General features: G+C 37.4%; 1 protein-coding gene across 1 annotated transcript in view; it reads left to right on the plus strand.

Annotated features, from left to right (window-relative positions):
- The window catches only part of SRRM4 (serine/arginine repetitive matrix 4), a 66,013-nt gene extending 49,773 nt beyond the window's left edge, over positions 1 to 16,240 (plus strand). The window contains exons 8-13 of the mRNA XM_053473469.1: positions 1,473 to 1,626; positions 11,832 to 12,148; positions 13,578 to 13,799; positions 14,474 to 14,584; positions 14,730 to 14,873; positions 15,853 to 16,240. Coding sequence (XP_053329444.1) covers positions 1,473 to 1,626; positions 11,832 to 12,148; positions 13,578 to 13,799; positions 14,474 to 14,584; positions 14,730 to 14,873; positions 15,853 to 16,111 — 1,207 coding nt within the window. The 3' untranslated portion in view covers positions 16,112 to 16,240. The remainder of the gene's footprint in view (positions 1 to 1,472; positions 1,627 to 11,831; positions 12,149 to 13,577; positions 13,800 to 14,473; positions 14,585 to 14,729; positions 14,874 to 15,852) is intronic.
- Positions 16,241 to 17,963: the final 1,723 nt, after the last annotated feature.

Below are 17,963 nucleotides of genomic sequence, written 5' to 3' on the forward strand. Positions count from 1 at the left end.
CTTCTGGTTTGCCGCTCACTCTGTTTATGCTGAGCGCCGGGGCTGGGATATAAACGTCATATCCCATCGCCCGGCGCTCAGTGACAGAGAGCACACTGATCTCCCCAACCAGTCCTGCACGCTGCAGCTGCTGATCGGGCAGCTGTGCTCCACTTACAGCCCTGGGGGGGATTTCTCTATTATCGGTCCCTCCCACATGATTTCCTGGAGGGGATCCATCCCCCCCGTCCCCCCCGGTTCCTACGCCCGTGGGGACAAGGGAGTAGAAACTGTCCAGGGCTACCAATGTGAATCCAGCACCCTATGCTTTCCTGGGTGAGGCACCCAGCAGGGTCACATAATGTGCATTACCTGACCCCGCTGCCTGTTTCACCGCTCCCCTGGAGAACAGCATAGGATGCCGGATTCACAATGGCAGAATATAGGCAGCAGCATAATAAGTCTCTACTTGGTGTGTATACTGTAGTGTCAGTCAGTGTGTATATGTATAGTGACGGTGTCAGTCTGTGAGTGTGTGTGTGTGTATACTGTTATGTCAGAGTCCGTGTCCATGTGTGTAAATGTATAGTGCTGGAGTCAGTCTGTGACTGTGTGTGTGTATTCTGTAGTATCAGTGTGTATGTGTGTATATGTATAGTGCTAGAGACTTTATGTGTAAATGTATAGTGCCAGAGTCAGTATGTCTACTGTATTGTAGTGCCAGATTGAGTGTACACACACAATGGTGCAGCACTGAAGAAAGGTGTGTTTTATGTTGTATTGCCCCAATAAACACCCTTTAACTGTAGACCAGGGGGTAATATATGAAACTAAAAACATGATTAGGGAAGAAAAAAGTTTGCACATAAATTTTTGACTGGCTCCTAGATCCAAACCAAATTTGAGGATTGATTTTAAGGTATAATGTTTACCACAGTTTTTTTTGTAAAGTTAGTGGCAAGAAGGCCCTGACATTTTAAGGGTAACAAACCTTCTGATGACATCAGCTGGTTATGCGCGGCCGCGCACTATTTCTTTTTTGTTCACGTAGCCTGCTGCCAGGCATATTTTTCCCCGGTGTGCCAGATGGCCAGTCCAGACCTGTCTATACCTTTCTTTATATGTAACATAAAATTGTTATATATTATATTTTACAATTGTTTTCTTTAGTTGATATTGATAAGTGATAAATATAAGTGTTTTTCCATTTAATAGGCAAATTAATATTACCTTTTAGGGTTATATTTCACAACCATATATTTATTTATCTCCGAATATTGTTTTGGATATTGTTCTTTTAAAAGAAAAAGTTACAAATTAAACTACTTTATCTTACTAATTAAAACCACACTAACCCAAAATAATTAGATTGCTTTGTTGTAAGAAAATGACTTGTCAGGATTAAATTCAGAAGAATTAAACTGGTTAAAAAAGTATGATACAATAACTGATAAAAAATTTGTATTTTTAATTTTTTCTGTGTTTCTCAAAAGACTGAGGGACTACTCCAAAGAAGAGAGGCACCGCTCAAAACAAAAGAGACACAAATACAGGAATTCGAGGTCTGTAAACAAGAAGCTAAGGGAAGGCAAACTTCAGCGTACGGCCCTGTCTCAACAGAACAGCTGTGACTACCCTACGAAGATAGTAAGTAGCCCTTCATTGTCACATAGGTGCAACATTCCACCTGTCTACAACATAACGGGTTGACCTTTTCAAATTACTTATACACTGTGCTGGATGGATCTGAAAAACAAACAAAAAAATAGCTATACAAACACTGCTTGAGGAGCTGTACAAATCAGTCCTTGTTGCTGGGGATGTATAAGACTTTAGAATTTGTAAATAATGGAACAAACTACAAAGCAACCACGGACGAACATAATGAAATTAAGCCCAATTACTAGAAAAGGCTTTTTTTTTTTACCAAAAATATATTTTGTTTACACAGTTACATGTTTCTAGACATACTATTGAGAATTTTGGAGCTGTAGACCACTATGATACTCTCATACCCAACAAACAGCAGGTAGGAAAGAGGGCAAAGGGATTTGGGTCCCAGAGATGGACTGTTGCTGTTAAAGAGGGACATTGGGAGTTATGCTAATAGAGATTCAAACCTGGATCTTTAATTTTTCAAAACAGCAATGACATAATCGAATTTGAAACACAGAAAAGAGTTCGATACTACCAGTTAACTACATGTAATCAATAAAGTGAATATTGCTAGTGCGTCAGAACCCATAATAGGGAAATATTAATGCACTTGCGTCCTTGTCTCGTTTATTGGCATTTTGTGTCACTCTAAATTATAACGTTCTGAGTCAGGGGCAGGGGTAAGGGTAATGCAGCCTTCACACATCATGAAGCTTTTATTGCATCATACATTTTCATTTTTTTCACTTTTATGTCCCTTTCTTAATTTGGTTATGCCAAAGGATACTAATAAAGAAAGGCTTTCTGTCTGATAAAGGATAGGCTGGATCACTTCCAAGTGCAGCATCACTGAAGTATAGACAAAAAGGCATTCATATATCGCCTATATCAGCTATAGCACAATTCTTCAAATTTGGGCCGGGACCCAGCAAAGTCTGAAGTCCAGGACCCCAAATTAATCTAAGGCCAGTGACCTTGAGCTAGAAAATATTCCTTCATACTTACCATCAACAACCTTTGTAGTAAACAACCTCTTTCAGACAGTTCTTTAATAAATGCAACATTGTAACCCATTAGGGATACCTGTTTTAATGCTTACCCATCTTTTCTAATTCGCATTACTGTGTGATAGCTTATCTCCAGTTCTAATGATGTATGAAAACGTTGGTTATTAAAGCTAAGCCTCGGGGCTTGAAGAGTATATTTAAAATTGGATTTGTGCTTTTCTCTCTCTAGTAGGTGCCCCTCTCTGAAACCATTCCATACCTATCGCATTATCCATGTTTTGCATACATACAGTATTAAATGTTCATTGAACCTCTTACAGCGGCTAATAATCCGTGTTATACAGCCAGTGTGATACTTCCATACTTCAGACGCCAGAGACATTTCCACGTCTAACTCCCCTCCAATGCTAAGAAGGATTCTGCGGTAGATAGGGGTGATTTTAGAGATAAAAATAAATGACTTTAAATGCCAGCATGGGTTATCAATTTCCTTTTTCCTGATTAAATGAATTGCAGTCTACATCTATAAAAAAAAATCCCCAGAGGGTAAATTTAACTGGAAGAAATACCAAGTGGCTTTCATTAGGTTTATTTCATTAAACACTATGTAACCATCAATGTCTTCGTCTGTGCCCATTAAAGCTTTTAAATGTTAAATGTGTAGAGCGAGGCAGCTTTTATGTACTTTCCAGAGTCTCTAACCTCCCTACTGGGGTTTACAATGCACAGACCAAGCTGTTACCATAGACTTGTATTCATTCTTTCTTATTTTCTTATCTTCCAGTCTCAATGTCACAGCTCCTAAGGATAGGCAGTGAGAGCTGCTGTTTTGTATTAAAACTTCAGTGTTGTAGAAACAGTTTAGTTGAATTGGAAATCTATTTCTTTTTATTTTTGTTTGTTTTGTTGAAGCCATTAGGGGTTACCTTTCTATGTTTTTAGATGCTAGTTTACCGGCTGGAAATGCAGAACGAGGACAATATTTAGGTTATAAAAAGTACTAAAATAAAAAGGGAACACAATCAGTAAGTATATGGACTTCAGTTATCATATTCAGTGGATAATGCTTAGAGTAAAGCGTGAATACACTTTTCAGTACACAAGCACGGTGAACATGGATGCCAGTTATAATAGCACCCAGTAATTCATCCACGCATCTAATAATAGACCCTGACATTCACCTGATGCTTTTTCCAAAATAGTTGTTTCATTTTGCACTTTAAAGAATCCTAGATCTATTCATATAAAAGCAATAAAAGCATACCTACATGTTTACCAATATTTTGTTAAAAAAGACCAAAGACATTTGACAAATTATTTCAATATGAAATAGGTAATATTTTTAAATAAATTGGAGCCCAAAAATAAACATATTGCAGTTTTTTTTGGTTTTTTTTTTAAAAAAAGGTTAATTTTACTTAATTTAGTTCCAATAATCTTAATGTTTCTGCATGCTGCCATTGTAGGTAGTTGTGATATTTTGTGTTACTTTCCCTGTTTAAAAAAGCATACAGAGCTGTTCATAGCAGTAAAGCCCTTGCTATCGAAGTCCTTCTTCATTATCTATATTACATCAGAGAAGATCTATCTCATCGTCGCACAACTAGCTTTCTCTAATTAGTTGTTTGTCCTGAGGTTCTTTATGTTCTAATCATTCCACCCTTACCAAGGCTGTCTGAACCAGTCAACAGCAATCAGCAACTTAACAATAGAGCAGAGATAACCTAATGAGGAAGAATAATCATGCAGATTCTGAGAACAGGTCAAGATAGATGGTCCCTTTACCCATCAAATGGGTTTCATGCCTATATTACTTTACATCATTATCCAGTTTTGTTCGTGCAATGTTGTACAGAAACATACGGGACGTAGGAAAAGGTATTGGTCCAGTTTAAAGAATATGTCATTGCCAAGTTAGAGAGGGCAGTTTTCCTTTATGAATAAAATGCCAGTTATGAGAGACATTGATACTTTTCCTGTTATTACCATTTCATTTTCTTTGAAAAATATACTTAGCGATTTCAAACAGTAAGAATTTCAGAGTGCTCCAGATATTTCAATGACATTTGTATAATCTCATTAAAAATCTGATGCTACTCTAATCTCTTGAGGTCTAATGTACCTCACTGGATTGCATTTATGGAGTTAGTGGATTGAATAATCTCAACGAGCGACAGTCTTAACATTGTGTTAAAATGATCTGATTTGCATCCGTTTTGCAGAAGTGCATAATGTCAGCTATACATTCCCTGGTTAGCGCTGCTGCTGTAATTGTCAGGCTGATAACACAGAGAGATGTAAATTATATGCACGGTTATGTGCGGATAGTGTTGCTATTTGCATCAAACCGCTCATGTGAAGAATTGATTAGACATATTAAAGGTTGTTTAGCATGCAGATCTAGTCAAACTTTGTAACAACACAACGTAACCTGGGAATTGTTAAACAGGGGATTCTTCAGAGAAGTACATTGAACCTCAGATCTGTACATGCTTTGAAAAGTATTTCCCCCCTTCCAAATCTCTTTTTGTATATTTGTGAAATTTAAATGTTTCAGATCATCTAACTAATTTTAATATTTGACAAAGATAACCTGGTTCAATGTAAAAAAGTAATTGTCCATTTACTAAGTCAACCAACTAAATTTCACTAAACACATCCAAACATGATTACTGTCAGCCCCGTTGAATCTAAACATAAATGAAGTAGAGCCTGTCTTGCAAACTGCAGTAGGCCAAAAGGTCTCAAATAGCAGGACATGATGCCGCAATCTAAGGAAATTCAAGAAGACATGAGAAACAAAATCATTGACATCTATCGGTCTGGAAACAGTTACACAGACATTTCTAAGGCTCTGGGACTCCAGTGAACCACGGTGAGAGCCATTATCTATTTTTAATTACAACAATTGCCACAGCTGTTTGCTTGTGTGTTAATGATATTCCTGTACAAAGAGAGCCAGAAACTTTCAGTTTGGCTGCGTGACCAATACAATCAATCGAGGACCAAAAACATGAAAACTAAATAAAATACGTACTCCTTCCTATGTGTTCAGATCTGTGCAGTTTTCTGTCCTCTATGATTTCTATGCCGCAGCATTTCTGTTGGTTACTGGAGCCCATAGAGACAATGTATGGAAAACTGCTGAGACTTAAGGGATAACATGTTATTTTTAACACATTTGTGGTGAATTCCCCCAATGCGTTGACTTAAATCTCTTGAACTACATTTTGATGTTCTACTGATCACACGCCCGACACCCAGATACAAAACCACTTCTATACTGGATAGCGGCATACACAAGATTATACAGTCCATTTTGGTGTTGAGAGTCTGGGAAAAAAACCAAGGCGTGTGCCAGACCATGCATCTCTTTTGAGATTAATGTTTTAATAGAAGGGAAAGGAATTTCTTAATACAGGTACAGCCCCACTAATGTTCCATAATGTCAGACCATAGCAGTGTTTTTCAGAACCCTCCAGCACTTGGCAAATCAAAGGAACCCCGTATTCTATATTCACAGAGCTCAGTTTGGGAACGATGATTAAGTACGGAGTATTGGAAGTATTAATGTTTGCAAGATGGTATATTCAGAGAGTCCAGCCAGTACATGTTGTCATTTATCAGTCTATCAGTATGTGCAATAAATATATGTTACAAGCTAGATGGGCCAAATGGTCCCTATCGGCCATTAGCTTCTATGTTTATATGTCACAAACTAAACGGGGAGTAAATATGGGCCAAGCAAACCATGGCCCTCTAGATTTGCTGCAACTCTTACCCATACAAGGTCTATAGCTGAGGCCATCGGAAGTTGACCTCTAAATAAACAAGGGCGGGGGGCAGCAAGCTTCATATTATAGCAATAGCTTCTGGTTCATTAAATCAGGTGCATTTAATAGTACACATTGGCCGGATTAAAACTCTTGCCGAAATACACCCATCATAAAACTATCGTACATTTATAAACCCAACTTTACAAGACCTACTGTAAATCCAGAGTTTTGTCTTTCCGAATACATCCCTAATTAAATATGCACATTTTTATTTGCCATTACCTGTATGTTTGGCAATAAGGTAAAGCTATTATGCAATCATAACCAGTTCAAGCTATGTTTATTAGCCAAAACTTTATTTTTTACTTTGTAATTATTCATTCAGAACTGGGAATCCTCTTAACAGATGGCCTTTATGAAGTCTAATTAATTTCTAGCTGTGGGAAAACTCACTCCCTGTTATTTTGCTGCCTGTAGAGGATTTAGCTAAAAAAACCCTGGAATGTGTGTTGTTGTTGTTGTTGTTTATTTTATATGCAGAATAACATCGAACGGTACATTGATATTACTTTTGAAATAATCTGTCTTTATAATGCTTGTAAGTAATGCACAGTAACGTGTTTTCCACATTTACAATTTTAGAAGGGTAGGAAAATGGTTTCAAGTATATTTTTCAGCAACTCCAGGTTTTTAACACACATTTGTACATCGTTTTTACAACGATTATGAGATGTCAAACAGCATTATTGCTAAGGACTTATTAAAAAAAAGAAAGAAAAACATGACTAGTGTTACATTGAATGATCTAAACATCAAAGATCCAATAGATGATCCCCAAGCCAAACATAGCCTTTCACAAGGACCTTCTATAAAGATCAGTTTTGACTGACATTACAAAATAAATCAGGTTGTGAACGCCATCATTCTCAGTAACCCTGACGATGATGGGAGTTGTAATTTTACAAGAGCCAGACCACCCCAAGGTTATATAGAAGTGTTGAGGGAGTAATAATAGTTCAAGACTACAGCTGGAACTAGATATAAGGGAGAGTGTGTGTTTGTTTTTTCTGACCTGTAATATGTAATGATGGAATTATGTTACCTTTTTCTTACACCTTACCTACTAAAGGAGGAGTTCCCGCTTGGTAAGTCGCTGATTCCTGACAGATGTTAGGGCTTTTTTTCTTAGAGAGAGGCACCTTCTAAATCTGAAAATACAGGGGAAAAACAAGAACATTCAATTTCTAAGGAAAATGAAATGAAAAATATCTGTATACTTTATCTTCTTTTTTTTTCCTTTTCTTTCTGCTTTTGAACCCATCCCCCCTTATCAGAATTTTGTTTCATCTTCTTGTTATTTTATTATTTCAACTTTTTTTTTGCTTAATTTTTTTTGCCATGCATCATATGCATCAGTAAATTAGTAATGAATTGGATAAGTAGAGTTACTCATTTGCAGTATATACTCCTCTAGAAGCTGCCGATTCTGGATGTGTTTGTCCACAAAACATTACACTAAATGCGTAATATTACAGATTAAAGAGAACATTTGACATAGTGTCGTTCAGCAAGTTATTTCATTTAATAACACTACGTGTAGTTTGTGCTTCTTGTTTGTCAGCATAATTGTTTTGGCAAAAAATAAAGGAATAAAATCTCCCCCCTCTGCTCCTACTCACTATCTACCCCCTCTGCCCCTTCTCACTATCTACCCCCTCTGCCCCTTCTTACTATCTACCCCCCACCCCTTCTCACTATCCCCCCCCTGCTCCTTCTCACTATCTACCCCCTCTCCCTACTCATTATCCTTAGTTACCTTGTTGAGTCCTGAGGTGGAAGCGGGAGGCGTCCGTCTTCCCGCTCTGCCGTGGTGCACGCTTCACAGCTGAGCACCGAAATATCATATTCCGGCACTCAGCATGAAACGGAGAGTGAGGGGCGCCGAGCGGTAGCTGAAAACTTCACGAGCTTTAACTTTATTTAACATGGAGGATGTTAAATAAAGTTAAGAAGAAAAAAAACAAAAAAAAACCCCAATGTTTTAATTTAAGTACCGGACGGCGCCCCTGTTGCCATGGCGCCCAGTGTGGCCGCACAGGCCACACACCCCTAAGGCCGGCCCTGGCTAGGCATTATCACATCAGTTTCTTGTTCTGAACTTCTCTCCCTTCTCCTCACCAATACAACAAGAAGTAAATTTTCCATACTGGAGGAATACTACAGAGAATAAAGGATAAAGTTAAGATGGCTTTCTCCATGGTATTCACATGGCTTATTTTAATCCGTAAACACCATTACCTAGGTTTACTAGCGTACAGAACTATAAATGTACCATTTGACATAAGAGATTTTATAAGATGCTGTTGAGATCTTAACTGAGCAGTTCTAGAATAATATATTCAGTGTAATCACCGTGAAATTTTAAGGTCAGTACAATGGTTTGAGAACGGTGTTTATCGAACATCTCTCTAATTGTGACTTTCACCCGCTGCGAAGGATACTTTGTAATTACTGTGACCTTGAACAGGCACCGAGTCATGCTTCAGAATTAAATACACAGCTAATAAATATGTCACTAGCCAATAACGATGAAAGCAATGTGAGACAGGTTTATAATACCAATTAAAATCAACATTTATTCAAGTATATCTAGATTCTGTGCTATGAAAGGAGGAAAATAAGTATCTAAAGGATTAGCCAGAATTATTTTGCGTGGGTGAACAGTAAAGAGTAAAAGAGATGTTTTTGTTCAAAATCTGTGTTGTTAGTGAATGTTTTTTAACTGACAGATTCAGGATAAATTGATGAGCACCTTTTAATTCTGTTTAATGTAAACTGTGTCTAAGTGCAGAACGGTTGCAAGATTATTGAAAACTTGTCAACATAATACTGTATTCGCATATGGCAGATATTTATACACTGTAATAATTTAGAGCCTGTGTAGTAAGAAAAAAAATCTACATTGGATAAAACCCACTCTTTAAGTGTTCTGAAGTATGTTATAGTGGTGTTACGTTACATGCTTAGAAATTTATGCGGACTCGCGGAAATATTTTAACATTTTGGGTATGTAATAACTCTGAATATTTCGCTTTTCCCCTCGATTGGTTGCTAGTGGTAGATACTTCAACATGCTGTGTTTCTGTGCATGTGTACCAATTTGTCCGTTAGCTCCTAAGGATTTTAAAATGTTTTAAGGATCGATTCCCTTTAACAAGTTTGATTAATTAGTGCTTCAGATCATCTAAAGTAGCTTTAACATTGGCGTAGATGAATTATGTTTCTAAATGCTGAAGACGTATAAGGGGCTGATTGCTTGGATAACTGTCTGGACAAATTATTGTGAGTACTAAAATTAAATAGATTATTCTGAATCACCAGATTAATTCCATGTTAGCAGAGCCAAAACTTCTCACCTAGCATAACATTAACTACCAACGCAATTGTGAGTGATAGCTCAAAATATTGAATTCATTAAGTGCATATAGAATGATACTAGGGCATCACCTGTCAACGTGGACAACCTCTCTGATCCTGTTGCAAAAAGATAGGCACCATATACAGGTCCCACTAACACAGTGGGAGGTCTAATTTACACTGTGCTAGTCACTTTGCTTACAACTAAATAGAAAAATAAGAGATGTTTATGTTATTAAAGTTTAATGATTATTTTGAAGGCATTACAAAAGATGCAAACTATTTTTTATTCTGATGAGTATTGTGAGAGCTCTGCTATCAATCTCACCGACAAATATATTGCATTGTGTGATCACATTTTAGAATCTCCTTCCAAGGAGGTCTTCTCTGCTTGATCATTGGAAACCAGAGACAGATTGCATGAAATGCCATGTCCAGTGACAGATGGTTTTCATAGCTAGATTCAGTTATGGTTTTATCTTAGATATGGCATAAAGTTATCCTGAATCAAAGACAAGGTCAAGGACTGATTAAGACCTGAGTCTTACATCTAGACTAGATGGGCCGAATTGTTCTTACCTGCCGTTTATATGGCAGTCCGACAGTATTAACAATAATAATTTAATGTAAAACCAGCTGACTTACTCATTTAATACTAAAATCTATATTGTAACATTTACTCAAGACACTATACATGTTAGTTCCTTATATAAATGGTTTGATTTTATTTATCCTAGGTGAGAAAAAGTCTTAATATGTATTTATTCTGTTTCATTAATGAATGTGTAATAATCAACTGCCTTTTCAATGCTTTGTCTCTGACAAAATGTACTCACTAATGTAACGGACCCCTTTATGTGTATTTTTATGATAGAGCTTTTATTCTAACACATCCACTAGGTTGTCTTCTTCTGAGCAGAACCCACAATATCTTCCTATTTAAGCTTATAATAGCATACATCACTATATATAGCATAGTATATATTTAGCCCTATTAAGCCATGCATTATGTCAAGGTTGGGGGACAGCCTTTCGAAAAGAAATGCATGTTGATAAACTTGGTTCTTACCATGTTGTTCAGGTGTACGGAATTGAAACTGTAGTTTTGTATTTCCTCTGTGAAAACCTGGATTAGTCAGGTTAAATAGTCTCTGATGTTAGAATATAGTGTGATGAAAGGGCTATATTCTGTTCTGCCGTTTGAATGATGGTGCTGGTGGCACCTAAAAAAAGGTATTTTGCAGTACACTAGTACAATTTGGAACCTTACAGCATCATAGACACACCATTATACCCCAGTTCTGGTTCTTGAACCCATGTTTAATGTTTAAATTTGCCTCTGAGCTAATCTGCCTGATCATACTAGGCCATTGAAAGACTCCAAAACCGAATTACAGGTAATCTACCTCGTGGTGCTGTGATCTTAATAAATATGTGCGGTAAATAGCAATTACTGCAAGAATAAGATCACTGGAATCACTTCAGGAATTAATTACATAATTACACACAGGCTATTTCTTATTACATTAAATATACATTAATATAAACATTCCTTGAGTAAATATTAGTATTTACTTGAAAGAAAACAAATATTAAGGAGTTAATTGACAGTTGCGGTCCATTGTAACCTGAATGAAGGGCTAATTCTTTATCATAGAATACGTCTCACTACATCTTGAGTGCTACTTTTTGTCTTTGCGTTGTTTTTTTACGGGTGCATGACAATACTGTGCATGGTATCTGTATCACTCATTGCTCTTCTCGCTTGTCTGCAGATGCCTCTGTGGACATATTCCTCTGAAATATTTTGTTCTCTATTTTTTTTCCTACTTTTTTTCCCCTGCCCGACGTTCTCTCTCTTGTTTTTGTTTTAGTCAATAAAATATACAGAATATCTTGAATTTTAGAGGACCTATTCTGAAAAAAAAATCTTGGTATTGTAACTTGCATTCAAGGGTTAGGTTCAGCATATGTCAACGTTCTGTTGTGTTTTCAGATTTCCCAAACAGTCCCTGGTCTTTTGGTCACAACAGAGAGTCAAGGAGGTTGTCCAAAGGAAAATACCCACGAATATGACTCTGGGAACGATACATGCTCCCCTCCTTCGACACAGACAAGCTCTTCAAGGTTGAAAGTCAATCAGGACAAAGACAGCCCAACCCATCAAGGCTTTGGGCATGACCCTTCCTCTGGGAAAACTCCAAATGGCCATAGCGACAACATCTCTGATTCAGGGAATTCATCGGCCAGTTGTTTCTCCTTTACCAAGGATTCAACACAGCTTTTGGCTGACAACCAGACACCAGATAAAAGGTGACAAGAAATGAATGACAACTAATTAAACAGCAATTACTATAGTGCTTTCGCATTTAAGGCTTTTTGTTATTGGTGATGACTAGGACTGCAGGAAGCTATAAGCACACAAATCCTTTTAGTTTTAAAATCGTACTCTCTTGGTAATCATTTTACTTATTATGAACATATTTTTATTCCACTATGATGCTATTAGCCAATGTTCTCCTAGAATTATATACCTAATCGTTGTGTAATTACAACTGACACCTGTATGTCTTAAATGATTAAGTCACCATACTGGTTCTTTGTCTTTCTAAGCTACTGAGTTTTAGAAGTCAGATTACGTTTTAAGTACTTTTCTGTAGCTGCACCAGTTCAGGAAAACGATGTCACTCATGACAACTAAATTGGAATGTTTGATTGCCCAAACATTTCATCTTGGCATCAGAGGTGCTTGTAACTTCTAAGTCGTTATTTAAATGTTTCACTTTACCTTAAGTGATCTGGATTTGACATCTGCTATTGTAATTGCATATGGATTTATGTCACGCTCGTTTTCAAGAGAAGAGTATAATGAGCTGGACAGCTATTTGTAAGACATGATGTGGGCCGAAAAGAACAATATTGGAAGCATATCTCAATATCTCATGTTAATCTGAAACTTCCTGAGTTGACATCAAAACCCCATGCAGATCCCCATAACATTCCCCAATGACTCAAGACTTCAATTAGAGTTGCTGTAAAAGATGCACATTATATATTTCCAGCCATGTTCCAAGCTTTTATGCAGGGATTTTAACTATGCTATATTGGCCAGTAGAACCTTGCATTTAGGTGCTGAAATGATTAAATCCTTGTTATTTCTTACTCATGTCTCAATGGATCAGTGTTTGGATATACATGCATTCTGCCAGCTATGCTTGCGCAATGAGTTTTTGCACTGTTACAGTTTTGCTGATTTAGGTAGTTGTTGACTGTACCAGGCAACATTGTTTATGGTATATATATATATAATATAAGGTGAGAGGCCCTAAAAATCAACATAAATATAATAATGAGTCTAGTACAGAACTAATGTACAAGGGGCTCCAAGCATGGACATTTATAACTACCGCCCAACTACTACCATTTGCTAAACACCTTAGTTTTGCATGGACAGTGCATCCTGGACTGATATTCCTAGAAGCTGTCTTTCCCCATATGGAGGGTCTACAGAGTGATGGATAAAGGCTTTTCTGCAGAAAGCCAGCTAGGAAAAAGGGGCAATGAGGTGTCACTGGTCATTGGCATTTACTTATTTGCCAATAAGCAAAATATCACTGTGAGGAAATAGTTTGTAAGGTTTTTGTTTTTATCTGTTAGAGAACACAGGTTCAATTACTTTTCGTAAAGTATATTGCTATATGCTTAAAGCAGTAAAATGTAACATATGGTAAATCTCCTGCAGAGGCCTCTCCTCCTGTCCGGGTTGCCTAGATGAGCGGAAAAGTACATCAGACCTGTCCCCTGATCGAAACTCTAGACGCAGTCGCCGCTCACGAAGCTCATCGTATGCTAGCAGTCGAAGGTCATACTCTCATAGCTCAAGCCATTCCCACAGTTCTTACTCATCACACTACCGGTCTCCAGGCAGGAAGTCACGAAGCCGATCCAGTTCTTCAGAAGCACGGTAAGGTCACTCATGATTATCTTTGAAATTAATATGCGATAAAATCAGTTCACAAGGCTGGATCCTCTGTCTATAAACCTTCCTAAAGTGTGATAACCTTATGGGTAGGGAGTAACTGTATCAACATTCACTCCCGCCTATGCCTAGCCTAGGTCTACCATTCCCCATAACATAATCATGCCTTATTTTTGTCCTGCTCTGCACAGTTTTCACTTGTTCCTCTCTTAAATTGACACCCCAGCCATCATTTGCACTTCATTCTATTTGATAGGTAAGAGATCCCTTTAAATTTTCATGGTTGGCTTTTGCAGTTGCATGGGTGAATTCTGCAGAACCCTCCATATGCATTGCACCTTTTCCCATCCCCAGCAAATTGACCTGCAGGAGATCTATTCAGCTCAGAGTTTGCTTGTCTGAAATGCTGTAGGTTCTTTACTACCATGAAAATAAATAGCACATTAAAGTTTTGCCTTTTATTAGTGTGCTGTGGGGTTACAGTAAAATGACATATTAATCTTTCTAGTACTAATCACTGTTGCTGTAAACCCATGCAGAGGATCAGATACAATCCTCATACATTTTATCACTCAGCATAACAGTATTATTTCTCACCTGAAGTGTTTATGATGCAATGGCCATCAGGCTTCTGTATACATTATTTTGTATTATTCCAGATCCTATTCACGATCTCCAAGGTACTCCTCAAACTCAGATGTAAAAAGCCCTGAAAGCAAAAGTTCGCGGACACGACGGAGTCCCAGTTATTCTCGTTACACCCCAAGCAGGTACTATCTTTAACTGTTTGGCATCTGTTCTGATTGATTGATGGATTACAACATGATATGTAGCATTATTGTGGTACAATACAGTAATTAAATGCTGTGTATGATTAGAGTCTACAGGCATTCATTAGCTTACTTGTCTCAATAGGGATCGAGAGCGTCTTGGTAACTATAGCTCCAGTGAGAAGGAACCACGAAAAGGGGCTCACAGAAGAAGAAGACGCTCCTACTCTCCTTTGAGGAAGCGCAGGAGAGATTCCCCAAGCCATTTGGAGGCTAGAAGAATCACCAGGTATTTAGCACTTGGCTGGTCCATGCTGCCTTCCTAAAAACACCATTGGGTTCTGTAGCTAAAGAGTGAAAAGACTACTAAATAAGTGGGTGGACCTGTAGTTTCATTCAAATTATTAACATTACAAAATTCAAGATAAAACTACCTGTTCATCCACATTGGACATCACATACATGTTCAGTTGATCACATACATGTTCAGTTCAATGACCAGTTCTTACAGCAAAATAACAAATTAATAATGCGCAGTACAAGAAAACCTACCGAGACATTTATCCCTGAGTGCTACAGGGTTGAGAAGTGCATGACTATAGTCCAGCCCCTGGACTTTCATACTGGTATAAAATGATTAGTGCGGTTATATAAATCTCTTTACATATCAAGAATAAAAATCTCAACAATACCAAATCTAGCCCAGAGTCAAGCCCCAAATCAAGCCCAGAACACTGGATTGTATTTACAATTTTAAGTCCTAAAGATTTGCATTTTTTAAATTGGAGAGGTATTCTGTTAAGCATTTAAATCACAGTTAACATTTTTGTGAAACACTTTTACCTAGTAAAGTAGCTAAAATATTAAAAGATATTTAAAAAATATTAAAATATCTAAAATTCAGCAACAGTACGCCTAACTCAATACAAGATTTTTTTGCAAATAAAACATTTATATAGTGATATAAAACAAATAACTATTTCCATATAATTTAACATATTTATAGGGTATATATATGTATAATAAGGTGGCAAGCCCATTACCAAAGTTTACACTATGATTAACTGCCTTTTATCTGAGGTGTTCATCTTATATCTCCCAAAACCTGGGAGGTCATTAATATGTTATAGGCATTTTCAGTAGTGCTTGGTCTACAAATAGAAAGCTCTTAGAACATGTGTGTCCTTACACAGCATTGTGACCTGATCCTGATCTGGAATCCTTGCTGTCACCAGCTGTGCTAATGTTTGTCTTCTTACTTCACACAGCGCTCGCAAGCGTCCTATCCCATATTACAGACCCAGCCCATCATCATCCAGCAGTGCTAGCACCACTCCCTCTTGGTATGGTAGCCATAGCCGGTCCAGGAGCCGCAGCTACTCCAGTGAGAGAAGCAGCAGGAGCCGTAGCTCTAGGAGCGGGCGAAGCCGCAGCAGAGACTGGAGCCGAAGCTCCTGGGAACGCAGTCGGAGTCGCAGTCGAAGCTGGAGCCAGAGCTCAGATTCCTGTGACAGCACAAGGCGTTGACCAACCTGGGATTGCCCAGAACTTCTGATTTATTTTGTAAGAAGTTCTTGACTCTGGCTACTCATACATTAATCATAAAGGTCCATGTCTTCTCTATTCATATTGATAGGGTCCTGACAATCACACACACACATGGTAGGTCATATATATTGATCCAATTCTGAGTTGTGGAACAAAGAGAAATCTATGGGGGAAAGAGGGCTCCAGAGTTCTAATTATATCCTCACAGACTCACCTAAGCTTCTGTGAGTAGCTCAGCTCTGAACAATCCCTGCTCTCATGTGAACAGTCCCTTTAAGATTCTCATGACTCAGTGAAACCAACGTGGAATGGCAAGCATGTGACTTTGTCACCGTTAACATTTCTAGATGTTGAGTCAGCTGTCCAAATCCCCTTAGACTCCCACAACGTATGTACATTAAGTACTGCTTGGAAATGGAGCATCTCCCTTCTCCAATATAACAATGACATTTGATATATCCAGTCGATGTCTTGCATTGCAGGAGTTATTTTAAAAAAAAGTTCACTTAAAACAGATCTCAACAGCCAGACGCAGCGGGTTGAAGCAATAAATGAATTTCCCATCTCTATAGTTTAACGTTTACAATATCGTTGTTCAGATGGCTCATAATCTCTGCTGAGTCCCTTTTCATGAATAGGACCCATCTGGGCTACAGTAAACCATGCTGACAGTATGCTTTTGATCATATATGATATTAAGTCTAGATATTTTTCATCTGTTCCAAGAGCAAGTTTGTCACAACCAAAAATTACAATTATTCTATTAATTATGAAATAAGAACAGTTCCAATGATAATGATAATAATAATCTGCACTTGCTATGCTATTTATTTAATTATTTATTTTAGTATTTATTAATATTACTTCATACTGGATTAAGTCGCAGCCATCCAATTAATTTAAAAAAATATAATCTTGCTAATATTGTTTTCCAGTATTTCTAGTTTCACTTGTTTAATATATAATATGTTTTAGGACAGAATTATTTACATTTTATCAATAACTTGGCCAAGTAGGATAGTAAACCCATTATGAGATAAGGGTACCATTTAAATACAAATGAGGGAGGCCAGCTTTAACCTGCAATGTATTGTCCGTAATTATTATTTATGTACTGTGTGCTGTGTAGCCATAACACAATTATAAGTACTGATTAACGTCCCCGGTTGGAAATGTGCACAGTATAAATTTATTGTCCATGGCAAGGGTTTCATTTCGCCAAAGAACTAGTCTGCGTGGGTGTCATTTCTAGTTACCCAGTAAATATTATATGGTGTATTATTTATCAATTTATATATTGCCATCATATTCCACAGCACCGTATAATGGGTAAACAGCAAACATAACCGTTTGGACATAGAGAATCAAAAGGTAGGGAGGGTTTCTTTTGGTATGTGCAGGTTTATTAGAATCCAGTCCATAAAAGGCATCCATCATGTCTTTTTGGACATTAGACCCACCATGTTATTAACCCCTTAAGGACAATGAGCGGTCCCAAAGCCCATTGACAACAATGCATTTTGAGCCCGTACATGTACGGGTTTTGTCATTAAGGGGTTAAGACATTTGTAGCAAATTTTTTGTGTGTATTATATGTTGCTACTTTGTAATTTACTTCTCTTCTTTGTTCTGGAAATTGATATGTCCAGTATTATCTAAATCAGTACAAGAGCCACATAAAATGAACAAAATATTGGGAACAAAACATAGGAAGATTTATCTTATTTCTAAAAAAAACAGCTTATGAAAGTTGATCAAGGGTGGAAGCTAAAGATATGTTAAATATTACATTTTCTTTATTCTCAAATAAAAAAGCTACAGAACTAACCAG

This window comes from Spea bombifrons, chromosome 1 (genome assembly GCF_027358695.1).
Source record: "Spea bombifrons isolate aSpeBom1 chromosome 1, aSpeBom1.2.pri, whole genome shotgun sequence".
Lineage (NCBI taxonomy): Eukaryota > Metazoa > Chordata > Amphibia > Anura > Pelobatidae > Spea > Spea bombifrons.